This window comes from Nansenia antarctica (genome assembly GCF_963989245.1).
Source record: "Nansenia antarctica genome assembly, chromosome: 5".
Lineage (NCBI taxonomy): Eukaryota > Metazoa > Chordata > Actinopteri > Argentiniformes > Microstomatidae > Nansenia > Nansenia antarctica.
In genome coordinates this window covers 67,495,574-67,521,934 of record NC_137690.1, presented here as the reverse complement: position 1 = coordinate 67,521,934, position 26,361 = coordinate 67,495,574, and the positions used below count along the sequence as shown (strand labels likewise).

Here is a 26,361-nt window from a genome sequence, read left to right as displayed (position 1 = left end):
TGGGGTGGGCACCCCTAGTCAAAATGCCTTTTACAATTGATATCTAAGTGAAAAGAAGCAAACCTAACCTCTAAATGGTACAAAGTTAAACATGACACATTTCATCACATTTTAAAGTAAGATACATTTTTATCTTTAAACTTTTTACAGTTTCAAAATAATAAAACAAGGAAAAAGGCCTTGTGCAAAGGTTTGGGAACCCTGTCAGCTAGTAGTTTGTAACTCCTCCTCGGGCAACTATAACAGCTTGCAAACACTTCCTGTAGCCTAGTAAGAGTCTTTCAATTCTTGTTTTTGGAATTCTTCCTGGCAGAACACCTCTTGCTCAGAAATATTCTTCGGCCTTCTTGCATGCACGGCATGTTTGAGATTTCTCCACAGATTTTCAATAATATATACGGATACTTTAGAAGGCATGGATTTACTTCAGAATATATAGTTCAACCCTAGAATTATATTCACCTGACTCATTGAAGCCGAGTAAATCACCTTGGAGTAAAACGTTTTTTTATTATAATAAAAAAGAAACCTTGCTTTAAAATTGGCAGAAAGGTGTCATGTTTAACTTTGTAGCATTTAGTGTTCAGGTTTGCTTTCAATCACTTGGAGATTAATTGTAACAGACATTTAAACCAGGAGTGCCCAAATCTTTGCACCCCACTGTTTGGCAGGGGAAGGGTTAGTTAACTTTTGATTTTGGATGCTATTAAGGTGAGACAGTTGTACTACGCTCATTAGACATTTATAAGTAATATTCTGCCTAAACATTTAAATGCAAAACAAAACCCAGGTTGTGCCTTTAATGCTTCATTTGTGTTTCTTGCTTTCCAATGCAGGCTGGATAATATGGGCTTTTAATTCATGTTAAATCTTCCCTTTTAAAACAAGTGGATGTTTCCCATAGGAATACATCATGGCTGAATTTACATCCTTGAATAATAATTGAGAAAGTCCAGAAATTCCCTTTAATTTCCACCATGTGGAGTGTGTCTAAAATATAAGTACAGTGGAGATAGTTGTTGAACAGCAGTAAAAAAAACGAATGTATTGCATATTTGACAGCAAGCACTGGAATTAAATTCCTACACCATCACTCCCCTCTACCCTTTTTGGGTAATGTTCTTAAATTGAATTCATAAAGTTATAAACCACTTTATTGTTAGTGGTTTTATGCAGAAGTGTGGATAATTATCTTTCCTCCAATTTGCATGAATGAATAAAGCCATGAATAAAACCATGCAACCTCTTGCTAATGATGAATTTATTTATTTCCTAAACCGTATTCACTGTGCTGTCAATCAAAACAACGACAAGAACACTACTTGTGTACTCATGTCCTCTTTGAATTATTAGCAGAGTGTCTTGTGGCGAAAACATCACGTTGGATCAGAGAGAGACTGCACCTATGAGTTTCAATTCATTTTCTATCACTATTTCTGTGAACATCAATTTTCATAATGTTTACCGCCGCTATTATAGGCACACTCTTATACAAGCAGCCTACACCAAAAATAACGCTAATTCACAGACTTCAAACCATGTATAGTTACTAACGTTCTGAGGAAATGAAGCATGTGAGTGAGGGATTTTTTTGTCTTGTAATAATAATAATAATAACTTATTTGTATAGCACTTTTCCTATATCAATTAGACTAGGTCTGCAAAGGCTCTTGTCCTCGACCGCATTTTGAGAATAGACTCAGACCAACTGAGGCAAATATGTTCAATGACCAGCTGATGCGCAGGTGAGTGTATGTTAGTTAATAACTGTAATTAATTAGGGAGAATCTATTCAAATGAAATTGATTTGTAGACCCATGAACCGAGCGGGGGGCGTGGTTATGTCAGAAATTGGTTGTCAAAGAAAATGACACGTCATAATCCACTGGCGAAATTGGCTTTATGACACATTAGAATTAGTGTCGTTCTGACACATAAATGGCAAAATGACACATTAGAATTAGTGTCGTTCTTCTTTGAGATCACTCTGTTGCAGACGAATATCAGTTAGAGAGATAGAAAATATACTACTACTGTGTCATTACATATCTACTACAAGAGAGAGCATCATTTCAATGCCCCCTACTTTACAAACCAAGAAGACACAGCTGCCTTAGAGGAGGTGGCCAGTGGCCTATCATGGATACCACTCCCGTGAGTAATCAAACCTCAAACACTGACTATAAAATGGGGGATATACTGTATTACTTAAAATAAGCTAAATTACCTGCCAACAGAACAGGACCATTTAAAACTAGTGCAGTCGGACAGAAAACAAGCATATATTGCCTTGATTTAAGATATTTCATCTTACTTAGATTTACTTTTTGCAGTGTGGGGGAGGACGGTGTCCTGTTGACGGGCAAAGCAGAGCACGTAACGCTCAAAACCACAGGAGACAAGACGATGTTGGAGGTAAGCATTACACACACTACTCCTGATGAGTCTTAATTAAGCATTATCACACGAGAGGGAGTGCTGATATTCAGTATAACAGCACGACCACAAGTGTGATATTGCTTTTATACTTGTTTTATTTTTAACAGTTCTAGAGCGCAATTTATTAGTTAACAGTAATAAGCGACAACAGATTATGATTTGTTTGTTTATTTAATCATTTATTTTGGCTACGCCAACAAAAAATTGTTCCGCAACTGAACGTCAACTGCACTGTTGCCTAGTAACCTGAACACAAACATGTAGTCTAATTATAACATTTAGTAGAACACCTGTGCGGCGGAGTGATTAGTTAAAAGTCCCAGTACTGTTATACTGTATATCGGCACTCGTGGAATGCCTCTTGTCCAATCAAATTACTTAGTCGGAACTAACTGTTATTATAATGTATAATGATTGATACCCCCTTATCTGAAGACTGAGTATCAACCCTCTTCTCCGTTCCCTTTTTTTTTTTTTTTTTTACAGGGAGGAACCAATTTAGCCAGACTGGTGGGGGTGCACTGCAGAACATCAACCATAACTATGGTGTGATCAACAATCATTACCATTATTATTACCCAGTGGCCCCTGGGAATGAGGTACCGTCTGGCCAGCCTACTGGTCCTTCAGTCACGCCCCAAGAGTCTGGAGGACAAGCCTCAGAACGTGGAACATCAGGGTTAGAGTCGATAGACAGTCTGCTGCTCACCTTAGAGTCGATGGACAGTCTGCTGCTCACCCTTCAAAAGGTAGTCAGATAGTACAGGATATGTAATTTAATGTAATGTCCTAATAGCCAGACATGTCAATAACAATGTCAATAACTCTGAGTGTAATTATCGTGGTGGTGATATTGATAATGGTGACATTTGTATGTATTGATACATTTTGGACTTCAAAATGGCACAAGTAATGTATAAAGTAAAAAATAAGATGCTTCCAGACTGTATCCAGAGACTGTTTCAAGTTAGACAGAGTAATTACGAACTCAGAGGAATATGTATGTTTATGAATACAAAGATTAGAACAAATGCAAAACAAAGATGTATAACAGTTAAAGGAGTTAACTTATGGAATACTTTTGAAAAGGAAATGAAAATGTGTAGTACACTAAAAGGATTAAAGAAATTACCAAAAAATAAGATGATTAACAAGTATAAAACAGAGGTATAAATATAGTTTTGTTTGGTATTTTTGAAAATATGCTTAAGTAAAAATGTGTTTATAAATGTTTCTATGTCTTGATTATGCACTCATAAGGGGAAAACCACTAATGTAAAAAGGTTAGGTGCATTAATATAGTTTTTTGTTTGGTACTTTTGAGTTTTCTGTTAAGATGCGTAAGTGAATTTTTGTTTATAAAAGTTTCAATGTTTTGATTATGTACTCATGGGGAAAAACCCATACATGTAAAAAGGGTAGGCGCAATAAGCCATGGCTTCAGCCTACACCTTTTTGGTCCTGGTGTTACGCATTGTGACTGTGTACATTTTTAATATCTGTATTATGAATTGTAAAATACCAAAATAAACATTCTCAATCAATACAGCATGCAAATATTGTGTGCAGGTTTTTATCATAATATGAGTGTGTCACTTACTATGATATCAACTGTATGTTTCATTGTTTTGGACTAATTGTTCTTATTTTTGACTTTGACCAAAGTCTGTCTCAAATGAGAACCACCCACAGATAATCTCTCTAGAGAGGGATGAGGTGGAGCTCTCCTCAGAGCCCCTCTCCATGGTGAGGACGCCTCCCTTGACAGGTGAGGTGAAGATCCCCAGTGTGCTCGTGGAGGAAATGACCCTCCACCAGACCCTCCAGTCTGTTGATGAGGCCAAGGCAGAGCCCCAGGACATCATGACAGCCCCTGAGGTTGTACCCCCTCCTCAGAGAGAAGAGGGCCCCAGGGCCAAAGAGGCATGTACCCCTCCACAGAGGGATGAGGTGGAGCTCCTTCCAGAGGCCCTCTCCATGGTGAGGACACCTCCCATGACGGTTGAGGTGAAGATGCCCAGCGTCCTCATTGAGGAAATGACCCTCCACCAGACCCTCCAGTCTGTTGATGAGGCCAAAGAGGCATGTACCCCTCCACAGTGGGATGAGGTGGAGATTCCCAGTGTCCTTGTTGAGAAAATGACCCTCCATCGGACGATGATGAGGGATGAGGTGGAGCTCCTACCAGAGGTGGAGATTCCCAGTGTCCTCCTCTTTACCCACAGGGATGAAGACACAGCACCGGAGGTTGTTACCCCTCCCCAGAGGAAAGAGGTGGAGCTCCTCCCAAAGGCCCTGTCAGTGGTAAACACACCTCCCATGACAGGTGTCAACTCTCAGACAGCACGAAACAGTTTGCCTTCTATACAAAATGTAATCCCCAACAGAGGGACCAGGGGGACATCCTCCCTGACGCCGACCCCCCATCAAAGTGGGATCTGGAGATCTTGTGCTACATGGGCTACATGGGCTATGGGTGTGGCTACAGGTGTGGAGGAAATAACCCTCCACCAGACCCTCCAGTCTGTTGATGAGGCCAAGGCAGAGCCCCAGGACATCATGACAGCCCCTGAGGTTGTACCACCTCCACAGAGGGAAGGTTGGGAGCCCCAATCTACCCCTCCACAGAGGGATGAGGTGGAGCTTCTTAGTCAGGAGGTTGAGCCTCCACAACAGCTTGACACTAAAACGTGCCTCTGGAAGGTGGAGCTCCTTCCAAAGGCCCTCTCCATGGTGAGGAGGACATCGCCCATGATGGATCAGGTGGAGATCGCCTGGACATCGCCCATGATGGTTCTGGATAAGGCAGTGGCCAAAAACACTGTGACCCCGACACAGTTTGCCTTCTTGAAGGCATTTAATCCCCAACAGCTCCCTGACACCAACCCCCTATATAAGTGGGATCTGCTGGAGATTGGCGCTCTGGGTGTTGAGCCTCCACAACAGCTGGGAGTTCGACCAAAAACCTGCCTTGAGGTGAGACCCCAGATTACTACACACAGGGGTAAAACATGCGCTTCATCAGAGGACAAGGGGCAGGATTTAGATCCAGCTACACCTTAAGGTCCACATTTAACTATCATCTTACAGCAGTCATATTCTAACTGTACAAGCATTGCTTTTTATCCAACTCATTCAGGTTAGTTTCATTGAGCAGATTTTATTTATATAATTATTTTTCACAGAGCATGCCCTTTCCATCACCTCCACCAATGATGGCTCCACCAACGACAGCTGCCCTTGCGATGGTTCCCGTCATGAATTCTTGCTGTCTGTGGGATCCTCCATCTACCACTCCAGGACACATACACTCTAGGAGTGCAGGTACGGTAATTACTGCTGTGGCTTAACTCCTTACACCCAGTCAGTCTGTAATGATTATAATGACTGTGGTGATGATGACGATAATTTGATCATGTTTTTTTTTCAGTCTGTAATGACTGTAATCAGTACTCAAGTTGTAAAAGAAAATCAGGGGGGGATGGTGGATTTTATCATATGGGGACAATTTTAGCATCCCCACAGCGTCAGTGACTTGGTAAAAATGTCATTGCATGTGTGCGCGTGCCCCCTCGCCCACAGTATTTTACTCAATATGCGCAAAACTAAATGTTGAAATAGCAGTAATACCACGTTCATTGATAGAATGACATAAGGGGTGGAAAGGGGGGATGGCAGTTTTAGAAGGGGGGTGATTTTTACTGTTTTTATTTCAGAGGGGATGCCATCCCCCCTCATCCCCCCTCAACTCGAGTGCTGACTGTAATGACCGTGGTGATGTTGACGAACATTTTATCATGTTTTTTCCTAGTAACAATATGTCCAGTGAGGAGGTCCCCCGAACTTCTGAACCCCAGTGTAATGGCCTCCACGGGTCCAGGACAGGGACCTGGAGCGCTGCTGGACCCAATGGACCCCGCAACAATGATGGATCCCGCAGCAACCATGGCGCCCATCCCCAAGACACTGGAGAGTCAGTACTTATTTGAGCCATTTGTTTTCTCTCTTCTGCGTTGAGTTACATTATGGTTATGACTGCTTTTAACAGACAGAGAGTAATGTGTTTTTTAATGTCTCTACAGCTACCAAGGAGAAGGGCCATGGTCTTCTGGGAAATGCTGTGTCCCATATCAGGAGAGTTGCCTGTTTAGGTAAGACCCTCCCAGCTATTTTAAGACCCGTTTTAGACATTTTCACCTTTGGTTTACTGCTTTCTGTGTAATGCAGAAAACATATATATATTCATTATTTCCTGAACTTAAAATGTGTTCTTTACAGTAACATGCAGCTTGACTGAAGTAACAGTGTAAATGACTTTTTTCTTTCTTTCACAGGCTATTATCCCACCAGCTCTGAGGATACCGATTATTTTAAAAAAAATAACTAAAACAATTCCCAAAACTTCTCGGCATATCAAATAAAATAAAAAGCATTCCCACCGCTTCTCTCATTCATTCCTTAAATCAGATGGACTTGTGTGTTTTACCTTTTATCTTTCCATAGTGTCATTTGCTCTCTGAGTTTAGACAGGTATGTTGGAGGTGTACTACATTGAAATGTGCTATGAAGAGCTTTGCATTTTTTTTTACTGATTTATTTCCCCTGCAATCAACTTGTCAGTCAATTGTTGGAATTTGGTATTTTTGCTCTAGGCACAGAGTCACCCATATTCGGCACCCCTAGAGCAATTAGGGGTTAGGTGCCTTGCTCAAGGCCACATGCAAGCTCCCTCCTGAGGCAGGGATCAAACTAGCCAGCCAACTGCTAGCCAGCCTCTCTAACCTCTAGGCTACCTACCAAAGCATTGATCCTTCCCAATGTGAACTGGATCTACTCTGACCAGTGTCAAACATCAAATTGAGCAAACACCGCAACATAAGGTTGAACTAACCCTTATCTTCTTTGCAAGTGGCATAGATTGTTACCAGGGCCGTTACCAAAACGTATAAGAGGAAGTTACTGTAATTTAGCCGCTAACACGCTCGCGACGTTGCAAGCTAAACTCCAAAATGCTAGGTGACAGAGCAATAGACCCAGATTTTTTTTTAAAGGATTTTTAAAATACTTTTATTGACAACAAGAAATGTTTGATGGAAAAAAAGAAAAGAAAAAAGAAACACATGAAAAAGCATAATCAAAGTTAGCTCTTTGCGCAACAGCATCCTTACACATAAGGACAAACATGGTTTGAGGAAACATCATTAAGGCCCCTTCAAGTGAATTGTCAAAACAAACAGTATATCAACTCTTCAATCCAACATGGTGTTTGGCTTTCATCATGGCATTTTTGTAGAACAGGAAAAAACTGTCAATAATATGACCACGTTGGTGACTTGTAAGAACTTGAACAGGCAAAAACATCCGTAGCTTGGTTGGTAGTCCTCTCAAGGTACCTTGATGGTGTGTGTGTGTGTGTGTGTGTGTGTGTGTGTGTGTGTGTGTGTGTGTGTGTCAGTTGCTGTGTTCCTGGCTGTTGCTCAGTTCAGGAATAGGGTTGTTGCTGGTGTCTCTCCTCTCACACACTGGGGAGTCTGGCTCCAGCAGAGAGCCTTTGTCTAGGGGTCTGTTCTTTGGGCTGCGGTCCAAATCATCATCATCATCATCAACATTGTCTTCTTGATGGTTCCTCTGACTGGAGAAGTGTGATGAGGAGCTGGTGGAGGGTTCCTCAGCTGACTGACTCAGAGTCGCGGTCTGGGAGGCCTCTGAGGAGGGAGGGAGATCTTGTTTATTTTATTTTTTTTACTGATTTATTGCCATGCAATCAACTTGTCAGTCAATTGTTGGAATTTGGTATTATTGCTCTAGGCACAGAGTCAGCCATATTTGGCGCCCCTGGAGCAATTAGGGGTTAAGTGCCTTGCTCAACGGCACATGCAAGCTCCCTCCTGAGGTGGGCATCGAACCAGCGGCCTTCCGAGTGCTAGCCGGCCTCTCTAACCTCTAGGCTACCGCCGCCCCAATTAATTAATTAATTCATAAATAATTAATTAAGATTAACCAATGCATAACTGTATTCCTCAACATACCCTTTCCAACTGAGGTCATTTGGTTAAATGTCTGCAATTCAATCTCTATATCGGGTATGGCAAAGTCAATCAAGTGTCGGCAGAGGAATTTAGATATTGGATGAGTTCCCTGTAGCCCGCTGCCCACATGAACTCAAGATGATTTTAAAGGTACAACAGCTTTCAGGAAAATAACCCACTGGTGTTTTATTTTATTATTTTTTCGAACTACAAATACATTTTCTACCCTGTCAAAATGTCCTTCTGGGTGTGGTTGGGTGACTGACCTGTGTGCTGTTGCATACGCGCCAGTCTTCTCTCCAGGGCCAACTGTTTGTTCAGCTCCATACGTCTCTGCTGCTCCTCGGTCAGGGAGGGGATGGCCGTGGGAGCGGGGGCGGGGGCTGGGGTGGAGTGGATCAGTCTTGGGGGTTCGTCAGCGAAACCACCATCTCCGAACGGGTCTGGGTCGTCATGGATAGGGTCTTCTCTCCGTACTGCTTCCTCCCCCTCCTCACCTGGATGAATTGAGAAAGTCACTCAGCCTGTGAATCACTACGTTTGTTTAGGAACATGACAAGTCAAGGCTCTTCTGTAGTAATAACATTATCATACCCGTGGTTACTTCAAAAAGACACTTCCATTGTTTTCCACCTAGTGTTTGGTGTATTACTGTAAAGATGCCCTGCCTGGATAGTGACATTTGTATCTTACCGTCTTTGCCTATGAAATCGTCATGTGTCAACGGCATGTCCAATCGTATTCGCTTGAGACAAGTCTGATGAAAATAAAGCAAGAATTAAGGTTTCACACATGTTTTTTTAAACACACTAAAGCCATTGAGGATCATATGGGAGAGGTTTTCCTTTGTTTTTCTCACCTGCACTTCTTTTTTGCTGCCTAATGTCTCTAGTTTGCCTATGAAGTCATCAAACTGCAGTTTGGGGTACAGTCTGTGAGCCCAATTCTCCATAGTCTGCATCAACACTTTCAGATTCTCAGTCTGGACACGGATGGACGGACATGCGCACACACACACACACACACACACACACACACACACACACACACACACACACACAATAAATAAAACAAAACATTTGGCCGTCATGGATCATTAATTTGATTCCTTTATGATAAATAACAGCCTATCCCTACAGGACCTGACGACAGTTAAGATTACCTCATGTCCTTTGCCTTTGAAGTGAACATTGTCAAACAGGGTGCGTAGAGCCGGAAGTCCTCTTTCAGAGCACAGCCTGCAGGAAAAATAACACTTACCATCATCAAACATTTCTGCAGCAACATATAGCATACCGTTTGATTTCTTCAAAAGAAAGTTCAGAGTTAAACAAAGTAAGCTAAGGGGAACAGTATGCTACACCTTCTATGCTACACAGTTTCAAAACGCAGACATCGTCTACGAGTTAAAGCCATGTTACAAGTTACCCTGTATGGATCAGCTGGACCAAGAGCAATGTCTCCCTCTACACATGCAAACATTGTGTACCTCTGAGAGTCCAGCTTGGGCTGGGGCCTCTTCACTCCTCTCCTTTTAGAAGCAGGTACATCTGCTAACTTGGAAATCTCTCCCTCGTCGTCTTCTGAACATCACCAAAAACATACCAACCAGGGGAGCCCCCCCCCCCTCCCAAATGTCGTTGTTTGGTACCTGTACTATATCAATGACAATAAAGACCATTCATTCATTCATTCATTCATTCATTCATTCATTCATTCATATAATATTGTGTTACTAGAAATGGTTTAGTATAGTAAATAGCCTTTACCTATGCTAGTTGTGTAGTCAATGTTATAGGAATGTTGTCTGAATATTTGTAACCACTTGTAAATGTACTTTTCACTAAAGCAATAAATCCTTTTCTTTAAAAGAAGGTACCCTTTTGGTGTAGTTGTCAATAAGTGCTTGTTCCACCACACCCATGTATGTTAATGTTGTTTGACACACCTACTAGCAGAGTGGACTGATCATAGGCTGCAGCAGCAGCAGCAGCACTCTCCCTAGTGGCCTGTAACATCATCTCAGGGATGAGAGCGTAACGGTGATGCACCTGATGTAGCTACTTCACTATGATGGTGAGATGTGAAATGAAATCATGTGAAATGTCTTGAAGTAGATGAGTCTTTTTTTCTCAGGACTGCCCGAGTAGCTCAGTCTTAAGTCTCAGTCTGTCTTTTTAACGCTGAAGGCCAGGGTTCAAATCCAATGACCTATTGACCTTTTCTAGACTGTGTCTGCTGCTGCTGCCTGTATGACAGTGTGATTGATTATATCAGATATGATTACATGACTACATGACTACATGATGATACACATGATCAGATAGGACAGAGAGACAGAGGACAGAGATTCTACACTGATCAGAGCCTTGTGAACAGATGTGGGACTGAATTTCTTCAAGTAGGTGATTTTTTTTCCCGTCTCCCAGCTCTGTCACAGTGGCTCAGTGTGTTAAGTCTCCTGTCTATTAGACCGGGAGGCCTGGGTTCAAATCCCCTGTAACCCAGTGTTTTTTTCGTTTTTAGTTTTTTTGTGTCACACACAGGCAGACAGAGTCACACACAGAGAGACTGTGGATTCTACACATGATCAGATAGGACACAGACACAGACAGCTCATTCAACCTGCACAGAAGAATATCATTATCCTCTGTATCTGGCAATGACCTTTCATGACCTGCTCGGTGGGTCAGTGTGTTAAGTCTCCCGGCTGGCAAGTGGGGAGACCTGGGTTCAAGTCCCAGGTGGAACAGTCTGTTTACACCTTTTCAATTTCAACCAAAAATTTCCTTAGGGTACCAGTTATCAATACTTCCAGGATCGCGGAGGGGCTCTTCCTCGCTGCGAGCCCAGGAAGGGGCTTGCATCTCGGGGAGGGCTTAAGTGTGGGACCCCAAGGAGAACCGGAGAACAGGTAAGGCCAAAATTAATGGGAGTCTATGGGGAAGGGGGAAAGGGGGCGGGGCTTTAAAAAAGGGGGTGGGGCTTATTTTACGTCTATTTTTCCCTTCACCTTTTCCCCACACAATACATATTTTTCGACATCTACTCTTCGAGGCGAGTCCAGCCGGACCAATATCAGACCTGCTGGACGTGTCTGTGTGTGTGTGTGACTGGATGTGTGTGTGTGTGTGTGTGTGTGTGTGTGTGTGTGTGTGTGTGTGAGTGTGTGTGTGTGTACATTACCAGTTATTCAGCCATCTGCTGTCCTGTGAGCTACTGCATGCAACGAGTAAAGACTGCTGGTGTACAAGGCCTTCTGCTTCAGTGGGATGCTGTATGCTAGCAGGCCTGCTTCTCTGTTACTGCCCAGCTCAGTGTGTGTGTGTCTGTGTCTACTGGCTCCTCTATGTGGAATGCATACCAGTCTAGGGGGATATGTGGGAGTCTATGGGGAATGCTTACTAGTGGATGGGGATATGGACAGGAGTCACTGTGTCTCTCTGAACCAGGCCTGCTTCTCTGTTACTGCCCAGCTCAGTGTGTGTGTGTCTACTGGGCTGTGTGTGTGTGTGTGTGTGTGTGTGTGTGTGTGTGTGTGTGTGTGTGTGAGTGAGTGAGTATCTGTGTGAGTGTGTGTGTGTGTGTGTGTGTGTGTGTGTGTGTGTGAGTGAGTGAGTACCTGTGTGAGTGTGTGTGTATACCTGTGTGAGTGGGAGTGGCTTACGTCAATGTGGGAGGGGCTTAGACAGTTAGGGGGAGTGGCTTACGTCAATGTGGGAGGGGCTTAGACAGTTAGGGGGAGTGGCTTGTATCAAAGTGGGAGGTGCTTGTATCAATGTGGGTGTGGCTTAGACAGTTAGGGGGAGTGGCCTGTATCAAAGCGGGTGTGGCCTGTATCAAAGTGGGAGTGGCTTAGACAGTTAGGGGGAGTGGCCTGTATCAAAGTGGGTGTGGCCTGTATCAAAGTGGGAGTGGCCTGTATCAAAGTGGGAGTGGCTTAGACAGTTAGGGGGAGTGGCTTACGTCAATGTGGGAGGGGCTTAGACAGTTAGGGGGAGTGGCTTGTATCAAAGTGGGAGGTGCTTGTATCAATGTGGGTGTGGCCTGTATCAAAGTGGGTGTGGTGTGTATCAAAATGGGAGTGGCCTGTATCGAAGTGGGTGTGGCTTAGACACTTAGGGGGAGTGGCTTGTATCAAAGTGGGAGTGGCCTGTACCGAAGTGGGCGTGGCTTAGACACTTAGGGGGAGTGGCTTGTATCAAAGTGGGAGTGGCCAGTATCAAAGTGGATGTGGCTTAGACAGTTAGGGGGAGTGGCTTATGTCAATGTGGGAGGGGCTTAGACAGTTAGGGGGAGTGGCTTACGTCAATGTGGGAGGGGCTTAGACAGTTAGGGGGAGTGGCTTACGTCAATGTGGGAGGGGCTTAGACACTTAGGGGGAGTGGCTTGTATCAAAGTGGGTGGAGCTTGTATCAAAGTGGGTGTGGCTTAGACAGTTAGGGGGAGTGGCTTACGTCAAAGTGGGAGTGGCTTAGACAGTTAGGGGGAGTGGCTTACGTCAAAGTGGGTTGTGTGTGTGACCTGCAGTAGTACAGCAGCAGTACTGTATGTTAATGAGCTGTATGTTAATGAGCTTCATGCTAATTAGCTTCATGCTAATGAGCTTCATGCTAATGAGCTGTATGTTAATGAGCTGTATGTTAATGAGCTGCGTGTGTGTGTCTCTGTGTGTCTGTGTCTGTGTGTGTATGTTAATGAGCTGTATGTTAATGAGCTTCATGCTAATTAGCTTCATGCTAATGAGCATCATGCTAATGAGCTGTATGTTAATGAGCTGTATGTTAATGAGCTGTGTGTGACCTGCAGTAGACAGAGCAGCAGTACTGTATGTTAATGAGCGGTATGCTAATTAGCTTCATGCTAATTAGCTGTATGTTAATGAGCTTCATGCTAATGAGCTTCATGCTAATGTCTCTGTGTGTGTATACGTGTGTCTGTCTGTGTGTGTATGTTAATGAGCTGTATGTTAATGAGCTTCATGCTAATGAGCTTCATGCTAATGAGCTTCATGCTAATGTCTCTGTGTGTATACGTGTGTCTGTGTGTGTATATGTTATTAATTAATTATTTAAAAGTATATGTTAATGAGCTGTATGTTAATGAGCTGTATGTTAATTAGCGTCATACTAATGAGCTTCATGCTAATGAGCTGTATGTTAATGAGCTGTATGTTAATGAGCTGTGTGTGACCTGCAGTAGACAGAGCAGCAGTACTGTATGTTAATTAGCTGTATGCTAATTAGCTTCATGCTAATGAGCTGTATGTTAATGAGCTGTATGTTAATGAGCTTCATGCTAATTAGCTTCATGCTAATGAGCTTCATGCTAATGAGCTGTGTGTGACCTGCAGTAGACAGAGCAGCAGTACTGTATGTTAATGAGCTGTATGCTAATAAGCTTCATGCTAATGAGCTGTATGCTAATTAGCTTCATGCTAATGAGCTGTATGCTAATTAGCTTCATGCTAATGAGCTGTATGTTAATGAACTGTATGTTAATTACCTTCATGCTAATGAGATTCATGTTAATGAGCTTCATGCTAATGAGCTTCATGCTAATGTCTCTGAGTGTGTGTATACGTGTGTCTGTCTGTGTGTGTATGTTAATGAGCTGTATGTTAATAAGCTTCATGCTAATGAGCTTCATGCTAATGAGCTTCATGCTAATGAGCTTCATGCTAATGTCTCTGTGTGTATACGTGTGTCTGTGTAGGTATATGTTATTAATTAATTATTTAAAAGTATATGTTAATGAGCTGTATGTTAATGAGCTGTGTGTGTGTCTCTGTGTGTGTATGTAAATGAGCTGTATGTTAATTACCTTCATGCTAATGAGCTTCATGTTAATGAGCTTCATGCTAATGAGCTTCATGCTAATGTCTCTGAGTGTGTGTATACGTGTGTCTGTCTGTGTGTGTATGTTAATGAGCTGTATGTTAATGAGCTTCATGCTAATGAGCTTCATGCTAATGAGCTTCATGCTAATGTCTCTGAGTGTGTGTATACGTGTGTCTGTCTGTGTGTGTATGTTAATGAGCTGTATGTTAATGAGCTTCATGCTAATGAGCTTCATGCTAATGAGCTTCATGCTAATGAGCTTCATGCTAATGTCTCTGTGTGTATACGTGTGTCTGTGTGTATATGTTATTAATTAATTATTTAAACGTATGTGTTAATGAGCTGTATGTTAATGAGCTGTATGTTTATTAGCTTCATAGTAATGAGCTTCATGCTAATGAGCTGTATGTTAATGAGCTGTATGTTAATGAGCTGTGTGTGACCTGCAGTAGACAGAGCAGCAGTACTGTATGTTAATGAGCTGTATGCTAATTAGCTTCATGCTAATGAGCTGTATGTTATTGAGCTTCATGCTAATGAGCTTCATGCTAATGAGCTTCATGCTAATGAGCTGTATGTTAATGAGCTGTGTGTGACCTGCAGTAGACAGAGCAGCAGTACTGTATGTTAATGAGCTGTATGCTAATAAGCTTCATGCTAATGAGCTGTATGTTAATGAGCTTCATGCTAATGAACTGTATGCTAATTATCTTCATGCTAATGAGCTGTATGTTATTGAGCTTCATGCTAATGAGCTTCATGCTAATTAGCTTCATGCTAATGAGCTGTATGTTAATGAGCTGTGTGTGACCTGCAGTAGACAGAGCAGCAGTACTGTATGTTAATGAGCTGTATGCTAATAAGCTTCATGCTAATGAGCTGTAGGTTAATGAGCTGTGTGTGTCTCTCTCTCTGTGTGTGTGTATGTAAATGAGCTGTATGTTAATGAGCTTCATGCTAATTACCTTCATGTTAATGAGCTTCATGCTAATGAGCTTCATGCTAATGTCTCTGTGTGTGTATACGTGTGTCTGTGTGTGTATATGTTATTAATTAATTATTTAAAAGTATATTTTTAATGAGCTGTATGTTAATGAGCTGTATGTTAATTAGCTTCATACTAATGAGCTTCATGCTAATGAGCTGTATGTTAATGAGCTGTATGTTAATGAGCTGTGTGTGACCTGAGCTGTATGTTAATGAGCTGTATGTTAATGAGCTGTGTGTGACCTCTCTGTGTGTGTATACGTGTGTCTGTGTGTGTCTCTCTCTGTGTGTGTATGTTAATGAGCTGTATGTTAATGAGCTTCATGCTAATGAGCTTCATGCTAATGAGCTTCATGCTAATGTCTCTGTGTGTATACGTGTGTCTGTGTGTATATGTTATTAATTAATTATTTAAAAGTATATGTTTAATGAGCTGTATGTTAATGAGCTGTATGTTAATTAGCTTCATACTAATGAGCTTCATGCTAATGAGCTGTATGTTAATGAGCTGTATGTTAATGAGCTGTGTGTGTGTCTGTGTGTGTATGTAAATGAGCTGTATGTTAATGAGCTTCATGCTAATTACCTTCATGCTAATGAGCTTCATGTTAATGAGCTTCATGCTAATGAGCTTCATGCTAATGAGCTTCATGCTAATGAGCTTCATGCTAATGAGCTTCATGCTAATGTCTCTGTGTGTGTATATATGTGTGTCTGTCTGTGTGTGTATGTTAATGAGCTGTATGTTAATGAGTTTCATGCTAATTAGTTTCATGCTAATGAGCTGTATGTTAATTAGCTTCATGCTAATGAGCTGTATGTTAATGAGCTTCATGCTAATGTCTCTGTGTGTATACGTGTGTCTGTGTGTGTATATGTTATTAATTAATTATTTAAAAGTATTTGTTAATGAGCTGTATGTTAATGAGCTGTATGTTAATTAGCTTCATACTAATTAGCTTCATGTTAATGTTTGAGTGTCTGTGGTTTGAGTGTCTGTGGTTAGAGTGTCTGTGGTTAGAGTGTCTGTGGTTTGAGTGGCTGTGGTTAGAGTGTCTGTGGTTAGAGTGTCTGTGGTTAGAGTGTCTGTGGTAAGTGTGTCTGTTGTTAGAGTGTCTGTGGTAAGAGTGTCTGTGGTAAGTGTGTCTGTGGTTAGACTGTCTGTGGTAAGAGTGTCTGTGGTTAGAGTGTCTGTGGTTTGAGTGTCTGTGGTTTGAGTGTCTGTGGTTAGAGTGTCTGTGGTTAGAGTGTCTGTGGTTAGAGTGTCTGTGGTTAGAGTGTCTGTGGTTAGTGTGTCTGTGGTTAGTGTGTCTGTGGTTAGTGTCTGTGGTTAGACTGTCTGTGGTTTGAGTGTCTGTGGTTTGAGTGTCTGTGGTTAGAGTGTCTGTGGTTAGACTGTCTGTGGTTAGAGTGTCTGTGGTTAGAGTGTCTGTGGTTAGAGTGGTTAGAGTGTCTGTGGTTAGAGTGTCTGTGGTTAGTGTGTCTGTGGTTAGAGTGTCTGTGGTTAGTGTGTCTGTGGTTTGAGTGTCTGTGGTTTGAGTGTCTGTGGTTTGAGTGTCTGTGGTTTGAGTGTCTGTGGTTAGAGTGTAACACTAGTAGTGTGCTTCCAATGATGGGGCCCGTTCGAATACTCTAACGATGCGTCCTTCCTTCCTTCCTCCCCCTTGAAGTAACATAATCAATTAGCTTGGATTGGGTTTAGTTTAAACACGCTTTGCACAGCCCGCATTGCCTTCACCCATCGAGTCATAATCAGATCAGTGATTTCATTCAGTCTAGAAAGGAAGGAAGGATAAATTATAAGACCACTCATTGCCCTGGCTGGTTCCATTGACAAAATTCATTCTCCTTTTCCCCTCTTCCCCAGATCCCCACCTTGGTCCATGAGATGATTCTGGTGGAGGTTTGGAAACAAAAAGTGTTTCCTATTCTTTGTCAGCTTCGGGACTTCGATCCGAAGAGCACGTTTCCTCTGTATATGGTGGTGAGAGGAGAAACCGTGTCTGACCTCTGTTGTGATCATATTACAGTGGAGGCTGGTGGAGGTAGAAATCGGAGGACGGGGCTCAGTGTAATGCAAGGAATGCACCACCTCCTACCTCCACTGACATTCTGTGAATTCACATGCTGATGTCGTTGTTATACTGACAGTTCATTCCATTGTTTCTTCTGCTCTATTGTCTGACATTCAGATTCGCCACGAGGTTTCAATCATAAACCTTCTGGAAACAGTTATGTATCATAAGGTGAGCAGTAGTTTACATACGCCTCAGCACAACACTAGCAATGTTTGCAGTTTGCTTTTTTTTTTAAACATCTCGAGATCATTGTGAAGCTCTATGTATATTTTATGTGTACTTTAACTGTGTAAATTATAATCGAACCATCAGTGAGGTGCAGGGTTGGCCGGTGGAGGTAGAAATTGGAGGATGGGCTCATTCTAATGCATGGGGCGGAATGAGGAATGGTATCAAACACACGTGTGTATCATAGGATGCCACTGAATACAGTTTGTGTGTGGTGCCGTGGTTACAGGATTCCTGTGAGGCAGCTGGTGACTCGGTCCTGGACCTGGTTGATTACTGTCACCGCAAACTAACCCTGCTGGTTGGCCGAGCCTCCAAGGACGACACCCCCAAGCAGGACAGACTTAATGGAATTGGGTCTATCTAGGATTGGTACATACATTTTTAGGACTTTATATAGCCATTGATTCTGAAAATAATACCTCTAAAGATCAGTGTTGGTTGAAACACTGGGAAACGTATGTCTTCTCTTGTGTCCCTGCTCAGGTGAAGGAGCTGGGAGCCGTGGTGTACAACTGCAGCTGCTTGGCTGAAGACCTGGGGAAGATCTTCGAGGCCTACTGGTATCTGGGCCAGAGTGACGTCATCAGTATCCCCTCCCCCTGGCCCAGCAGCTACTCCACCGCCTACAACAAGGACACGCCCATGCAGCTGCCACTCAACGGCACGGCCTCCAGCGTCTATCTATCTGTAAGACCTGAGGGAATGGATCTATCACGAAGCCACGTGACGCACCAGAATAGAAATTGTCCAATCATATCACAGCAAAAGTCACAACAAGCAGAAAACTCGGACAAACAACTCGCTAATATCTGATGGTGAAAAGCTTCGAGACTAAATATTCTTGTCATCTTCTAAAAAACATGTCTATTACTTGCTGTGGTAAATCAGAAATCAGAAATTTGCCAACTCCCGCCATTGTAAGTCATTGAATGTCATTCAGTCACGGTCGGTCAGTCAGTCAATGCCAGTGAAGCGTTGTTTGTTTGTCCGAGTTTTCAAAGGGGGCGTGGCTTAGCGATAGGTCCATTCTGTGATTTAATATTATGATATTATTATGTATATTATTATAGTGTATTTACTATAGTATGTCTCCCCAACGCTATGTGTGGGGATAGTTCTTGCAAAGAAATGTTGCTGCTGATAATGTCTGTGTCGTGTAGTGTCGTGAACTATCCCTTTATAACTACCCACATGCTAACAACAATATCCTGCCTCCCCAGAGCTCCCCACCATCCTTCTGTGCCGCGGGGAGGACCGAAGACCTTCAGTCCATCCTGAGTGTCATGGAGGACGCACAGCAGTTTGTCTACATTGTTGTCATGAACTATCTCCTCACCACAGAGTTCTCACACCCCAAACGGTCAGTCAGCCTCCTAGGGAACTTCACTGCCACTTTAAGTTCAGGGAGACTGGGGAATTAGCCCTTATGCAGCCATCTAAAGTCAGTTTTGCTTACCACTTTGCTTAGGAAGTTTCATTCTAGAGAGCCTCCGCTCTTGAGCCAAAAAGGGAAATAATTGATTGATTGATTGAAAACTTTATTAGAAGATTTGCAGAAGTAGGTACATGAAAGTACATATTACATACAAGGTCAACTAAAAGGATAAAAAACCCAAGAAAGCCACTGGCTTATTTCAATTGGGGTCCTTGATTCTCAATTCATCGTTACATGTAAGACAGACCAAAAAAAACCTAGTACTATCTACAAGATAATACAGACAAATAGCTATATATAATGGCCCAAAATGATCTCGTTGCTCACCGAGAGGCATTCCTCCCAATGCCCATGAACTCATTAACAGCTTCTTTTTGCAGTAAGTAAGTTTGCAGGCCTCAGACTCAGGAATGTTTAGTCTAATAAAGCCAAAATTAATAGATTGATATAAATATAAAAATGTGTGACAAACAATTGCCTAGTAGTATTGTTCAATGATAAGTGTTCCTGGAGGTAAAGTTGAAGTTGTGGAGAGGCAAAGCTGATGGAGAGTATTATTCTAGCTCATTAGTCTTACTCTAGCTCATTGGTCAGATGGCTCTACCTACCAGCATGTCTTGTAAAAAGGCTCCTAGAGCGTTTGTCTGTTATGGAATGAATAAAGCCCCATCTCTGGGCCCTAACCCTGTGGGTCTGGCGCCCTCTGCAGGTACTGGGCCGACATTGACACTCAGCTGAGGCGAGTGGCATATGAGAAGCGTGTGCGCGTGCGTCTGCTGATCAGCTGCTGGGCCAGCACACAGCCTATCATGCTGCCCTTCCTGCGCTCCCTGGCCTCGGACCAGGAACCCAAGAGAAGGCTGGACATCCAGGTGGTGAGTAGGCCTAGACTTAAGAGTTGCTTTCTTATTTTGTCACTTTACTGTACGTTAGTTTTTAGACATAATCCTCATGTTGATGATTCATCGACATTGTTTTGTTTATGTTGTTAATAAGCTACGTCCAGAAAGGATGGAGGTGTTTGGGTGTTGAACAGTGTCTTCTTTAGGTTGTAAGCAGAGATGTATGTGTTGGTTGCTTGGTTGAGAGTATGACACGTTTAGGCACAATATGGGCAAGTCATTGGGCACAGGATGTCACATTTAAAAAGATCTTATGGTACCATTTCTGCTTCTCTATTTTCCAGAAAATCTTCGTTGTGCCAGCCAATCCCAAGCAAAAGGAAATACCCTTCGCCAGAGTTAACCACAACAAGTACATGGTGACAGACAAGGTTGCCTACATAGGTAATACACCTCTCTCCTAGACTCAACAGTAGTGAGATATATCAACATTAGTGAGATCAAAGTCATCCTTAAGTCATCCTTAGGAAGCATTGTGAATCATTGTTAGACCACTGATTCACTCTCTCAAAAACAGGGTTAAGGTCAATTTGAATTTGTGAAGTGATTTGAGTTCACACTTCCAATATTTGAAAAAACTTCCTTTTTTCCAATTTATTGAGAGTTCACTGAAAATGAATGCCCTTTTAGCAATCATTGATTAAAAAAAATAATAGTAATACTTCCTGAATCAACTGCATTGAAATTCAATTGTCCCCAACCCTATCTGAAATAAAAACCTGTTTGCTCAGATATCATTTGAAGCATCACCCATTGTATCTCTAGGCATAGATGTTGAGGGTATTTTATGTGTCGACTTTACACAAATAGGACATTTTCATTTCATTTTTCATTTTACGCAGATTCTTTATTGAAATCCAGTGTAACAGATCCCATCTATCAGCTCTAAGGCATCTTGTTTCCTTGTGTTCTCAAGGTACCTCTAACTGTTCTGGTCTTGTGTTCTCAAGGTACCTCTAACTGGTCTGGTCTTGTGTTCTCAAAGTACCTCTAACTGGTCTGGGGACTACTTTGTGACCACTGCCGGGTCGGGGCTGGTGGTGAACCAAACTGCGTCCCAATCGCTTGGTGGCACGTTCCAGTCACAGCTGCAGGCCGTGTTCGAAAGGGACTGGGAGTCCTCCTACAGCAGCCAACTTAACCAGCACACTGACCTCAAAGACCTCTGTTAGACACATACACGTACAGAGTTAGATGAAGTACCACCACCACCACCACACTTCTCCTGCCTCTAACAGTGACTCTGACCTCCAATCCAGCAGAGGGTACTTACGATGTACATTTCGTCTCTGGGACGATTTTAAAGATTATAGCGTTGTGTTAATCATTATTATTTTTTGATAAATGCTGATTTAAAAATTATTTTTTTGCCATCTATCACTTATCAATGATCAAAAACTATCAACTAGTTTCTAGAATACAATAGATGTATGGTTTAAAGGGTACATTTTCACAGTAGCTTTGGGAACTCTAAATCCCAGTCAATCTCAGGGAGAAATGTATAGTATCTGTAGAGTTTTTTGATTGATGTTTCTTGGCATGCTGGTTTCTTCTTTTTAAAGGTGCAATTCTTAATTGGTTTTTCAGCCACATTTCTGGCAGCTTCTAGTTTGGGTATTATACAGTGGGGTGGGCACCCCTAGTCAAAATGCCTTTTACAATTAATATCTAAGTGAAAAGAAGCAAACCTAACCTCTAAATGGTACAAAGTTAAACATGACACATTTCATCACATTTTAAAGTAAGATACATTTTTATCTTTAAACTTTTTACAGTTTCAAAATAATAAAACAAGGAAAAAGGCCTTGTGCAAAGGTTTGGGAACCCTGTCAGCTAGTAGTTTGTAACTCCTCCTCGGGCAACTATAACAGCTTGCAAACACTTCCTGTAGCCTAGTAAGAGTCTTTCAATTCTTGTTTTTGGAATTCTTCCTGGCAGAACACCTCTTGCTCAGAAATATTCTTCGGCCTTCTTGCATGCACGGCATGTTTGAGATTTCTCCACAGATTTTCAATAATATATACGGATACTTTAGAAGGCATGGAGTTACTTCAGAATATATAGTTCAACCCTAGAATTATATTCACCTGACTCATTGAAGCCGAGTAAATCACCTTGGAGTAAAACATTTTTTATTATAATAAAAAAGAAACCTTGCTTTAAAATTGGCAGAAAGGTGTCATGTTTAACTTTGTAGCATTTAATGTTCAGGTTTGCTTTCAATCACTTGGAGATTAATTGTAACAGACATTTAAACCAGGAGTGCCCAAATCTTTGCACCCCACTGTTTGGCAGGGGAAGGGTTAGTTAACTTTTGATTTTGGATGCTATTAAGGTAAGACAGTTGTACTACGCTCATTAGACATTTATAAGTAATATTCTGCCTAAACATTTAAATGAAAAACAAAACAAAACCCAGGTTGTGCCTTTAATGCTTCATTTGTGTTTCTTGCTTTCCAATGCAGGCTGGCTAATATGGGCTTTTAATTCATTTTAAATCTTCCCTTTTAAAACAAGTGGATGTTTCCCATAGGAATATATCATGGTTGAATTTACATCCTTGAATAATAATTGAGAAAGTCCAGAAATTCCCTTTAATTTCCACCATGTGGAGTGTGTCTAAAATATAAGTACAGTGGAGATAGTTGTTGAACAGCAGTAAAAAAAAAAGAATGTATTGCATATTTGACAGCAAGCACTGGAATTAAATTCCCACACCATCACTCCCCTCTACCCTTTTTGGGTAATGTTCTTAAATTGAAATCATAAAGTTATAAACCACTTTATTGTTAGTGGTTTTATGCAGAAGTGTGGATAATTATCTTTCCTCCAATTTGCATGAATGAATAAAACCATGAATAAAACCATGCAACCTCTTGCTAATGATGAATTGATTTATTTCCTAAACCGTATTCACTGTGCTGTCAATCAAAACAATGACAAGAACACTACTTGTGTACTCATGTCATCTTTGAATTATTAGCAGAGTGTCTTATGGCGAAAACATCCCGTTGGATCAGAGAGACTGCATCTATGAGTTTCAATTCATTTTCTATCACTATTTCTGTGAACATCAATTTTCATTATGTTTACCGCCGCTATTACATTGCAGGCACACTCTTACACAAGCAGCCTACACCAAAAATAACGCTAATTCACAGACTTCAAACCATTTATAGTTACTAACGTTCTGGGGAAATGAAGCATGTGAGTGAGGGATTTTTTAGTCTTGTAATAATAATAATAATAATAACTTATTTGTATAGCACTTTTCCTATATCAATTAGACTAGGTCTGCTAAAGGCTCTTGTCCTCGAACGCATTTTGGGAATAGACTCAGACCAACTGAGGCAAATATGCTCAATGACCAGCTGATGCGCAGGTGAGTGTATGTTAGTTAATAACTGTAATTAATTAGGGAGAATCTATTCAAATGAAATTGATTTGTAGACCCATGAACCGAGCGGGGGGCGTGGTTATGTCAGAAATTGGTTGTCAAAGAAAATGACGCGTCTGCACTGGCGAAATTGGCTTATTATGACACATTAGAATTAGAATCATATTTCTGTTCTATTGTTACATCATGCTGTGTTGTTCTTCTTTCAGATCACTCTGTTGCAGACGAAGATCAGTTAGAGAGATAGAAAATATACTACTACTGTGTCATTACATATCTACTACAAGAGAGAGCATCATTTCTATGCCCCCTACTTTACAAACCAAGAAGACACAGCTGCCTTAGAGGAGGTGGCCTATCATGGATACCACTCCCGTGAGTAATCAAACAGCAAACACTGACTATACTGTACTTGCCTGAAGATGACCCCCTGGATTTAATACTGTGAATAAGAATTCGTTTAAGCTTGTGGAGGTATACATCTGAGGACAGGATCATTGTAATGCATGGAATGCAAACTTTTGATGCCATACCTAATTCCATTCCATTACAATGAGCTTTAAGAACATGGTTTATTCTCCGTGTCTCTACAAAACTCTTAACTTGATCAAATTTTTGCGAAGGATGCACTGCAAAAAGTCAGTTCTCAAAAACAAGAAAAAAAGCAATAAAATGGGGGGATATATTAGCCTACCTGTCAACAGAACAGGAACATTTCGCTTGCCAAGATTGTCTTTAAAAAGTAAAAGATATCTTAAAACTAGTGCAGTCGGACAGAAAACAAGCATATATTGCCTTGATTTAAGATATTTCATCTTACTTAGATGTACTTTTTGCAGTGTGGGGGAGGACGGTGTCCTGTTGACGGGCAAAGCAGAGCACGTAACGCTCAAAACCACAGGAGACAAGACGATGATGGAGGTAAGCATTACACACACTACTCCTGATGAGTCTTAATTAAGCATTATCACACGAGAGGGAGTGCTGATATTCAGTATAACAGCACGACCACAAGTGTCATATTGCTTTTATACTTGTTTTATTTTTAACAGTTCTACAGCGCAATTTATTAGTTAACAGTAATAAGCGACAACAGATTATGATTTGTTTGTTTATTTAATCATTTATTTTGGCTCCGCCAACAAAAAATTGTTCCGCAACTGAACTTCAACTGGACTGTTGCCTAGTAACCTGAACACAAACATGTAGTCTAATTATAACATTTAGTAGAACACCTGTGCGGCGGAGTGATTAGTTAAAAGTCCCAGTACTGTTATACTGTATATCGGCACTCATGGAATGCCTCTTGTCCAATCAAATTACTTAGTCGGAACTAACTGTTATTATAATGTATAATGATTGATACCCCCTTATCTGAAGACTGAGTATCAACCCTCTTCTCCGTTTCCTTTTTTTTTTTTTTTTTACAGGGAGGAACCAGACTGGTGGGGGTGCACTGCAGAACATCAACCATAACTATGGTGTGATCAACAATCATTACCATTATTATTACCCAGTGGCCCCTGGGAATGAGGTACAGTCTGGCCAGCCTACTGGTCCTTCAGTCACGCCCCAAGAGTCTGGAGGACAAGCCTCAGAACGTGGAACATCAGGGTTAGAGTCGATGGACAGTCTGCTCCTCACCTGGCTAAATGCCCTTCAAAAGGTAGTCAGATGAGTCTCATACAGGATATGTAATTTAATGTAATGTCCTAATAGCCTGACATGTCAATAACAATGTCAATAACTCTGAGTGTAATTATCGTGGTGGTGATATTGATAATGGTGACATTTGTATGTATTGATACATTTTGGACTTCAAAATGGCACAAGTAATGTATAAAGTAAAAAATAAGATGCTTCCAGACTGTATCCAGAGACTGTTTCAAGTTAGACAGAGTAATTACGAACTCAGAGGAATATGTATGTTTATGAAAACAAAGATTAGAACAAATGCAAAACAAAGATGTATAACAGTTAAAGGAGTTAACTTATGGAATACTTTTGAAAAGGAAATGAAAATGCGTAGTACACTAAAAGGATTAAAGAAATTACAAAAAAATAAGATGATTAACAAGTATAAAACAGAGGTATAAATATAGTTTTGTTTGGTATTTTTGAAAACATGCTTAAGTAAAAATGTGTTTATAAATGTTTCTATGTCTTGATTATGCACTCATAAGGGGAAAACCACTAATGTAAAAAGGTTAGGTGCATTAATATAGTTTTTTGTTTGGTACTTTTGAGTTTTCTGTTAAGATGCGTAAGTGAATTTTTGTTTATAAAAGTTTCAATGTTTTGATTATGTACTCATGGGGAAAAACCCATACATGTAAAAAGGGTAGGCGCAATAAGCCATGGCTTCAGCCTACACCTTTTTGGTCCTGGTGTTACGCATTGTGACTGTGTACATTTTTAATATCTGTATTATGAATTGTAAAGGGACCAAAATAAACATTCTCAATCAATACAGCATGCAAATATTGTGTGCAGGTTTTTATCATAATATGAGTGTGTCACTTACTATGATATCAACTGTATGTTTCATTGTTTTGGACTAATTGTTCTTATTTTTGACTTTGACCAAAGTCTGTCTCAAATGAGAACCACCCACAGATAATCTCTCTAGAGAGGGATGAGGTGGAGCTCTCCTCAGAGCCCCTCTCCATGGTGAGGACGCCTCCCTTGACAGGTGAGGTGAAGATCCCCAGTGTCCTCGTGGAGGAAATGACCCTCCACCAGACCCTCCAGTCTGTTGATGAGGCCAAGGCAGAGCCCCAGGACATCATGACAGCCCCTGAGGTTGTACCCCCTCCTCAGAGAGAAGAGGGCCCCAGGGCCAAAGAGGCATGTACCCCTCCACAGAGGGATGAGGTGGAGCTCCTTCCAGAGGCCCTCTCCATGGTGAGGACACCTCCCATGACGGTTGAGGTGAAGATGCCCAGCGTCCTCATTGAGGAAATGACCCTCCACCAGACCCTCCAGTCTGTTGATGAGGCCAAAGAGGCATGTACCCCTCCACA

General features: G+C 41.5%; 2 protein-coding genes across 2 annotated transcripts; one reads left to right on the top strand and one right to left on the bottom strand.

Moving 5' to 3' along the window:
- Nucleotides 1-7,890: 7,890 nt before the first annotated feature.
- Nucleotides 7,891-11,335, bottom strand: tipin (timeless interacting protein; the record flags this gene model as incomplete). Its single annotated transcript, XM_080531873.1, has 7 exons — nt 7,891-8,144; nt 8,735-8,965; nt 9,162-9,225; nt 9,328-9,450; nt 9,631-9,706; nt 9,958-10,051; nt 11,281-11,335. The coding sequence occupies 7 exons, from the start codon at nt 11,333-11,335 to the stop codon at nt 7,891-7,893; spliced, it is 897 nt and encodes a 298-aa protein (XP_080387999.1).
- A 6,194-nt stretch (nt 11,336-17,529) lies between these two features.
- Nucleotides 17,530-21,113, top strand: LOC308158279 (5'-3' exonuclease PLD3-like; the record flags this gene model as incomplete). The annotated part of the gene is made up of 6 exons (XM_080531872.1): nt 17,530-17,541; nt 18,088-18,291; nt 18,825-18,964; nt 19,749-19,914; nt 20,226-20,325; nt 20,926-21,113. 6 exons carry the CDS (start codon nt 17,530-17,532, stop codon nt 21,111-21,113), a joined length of 810 nt encoding a protein of 269 aa, XP_080387998.1.
- Between the last annotated feature and the right edge of the window lie 5,248 nt (nt 21,114-26,361).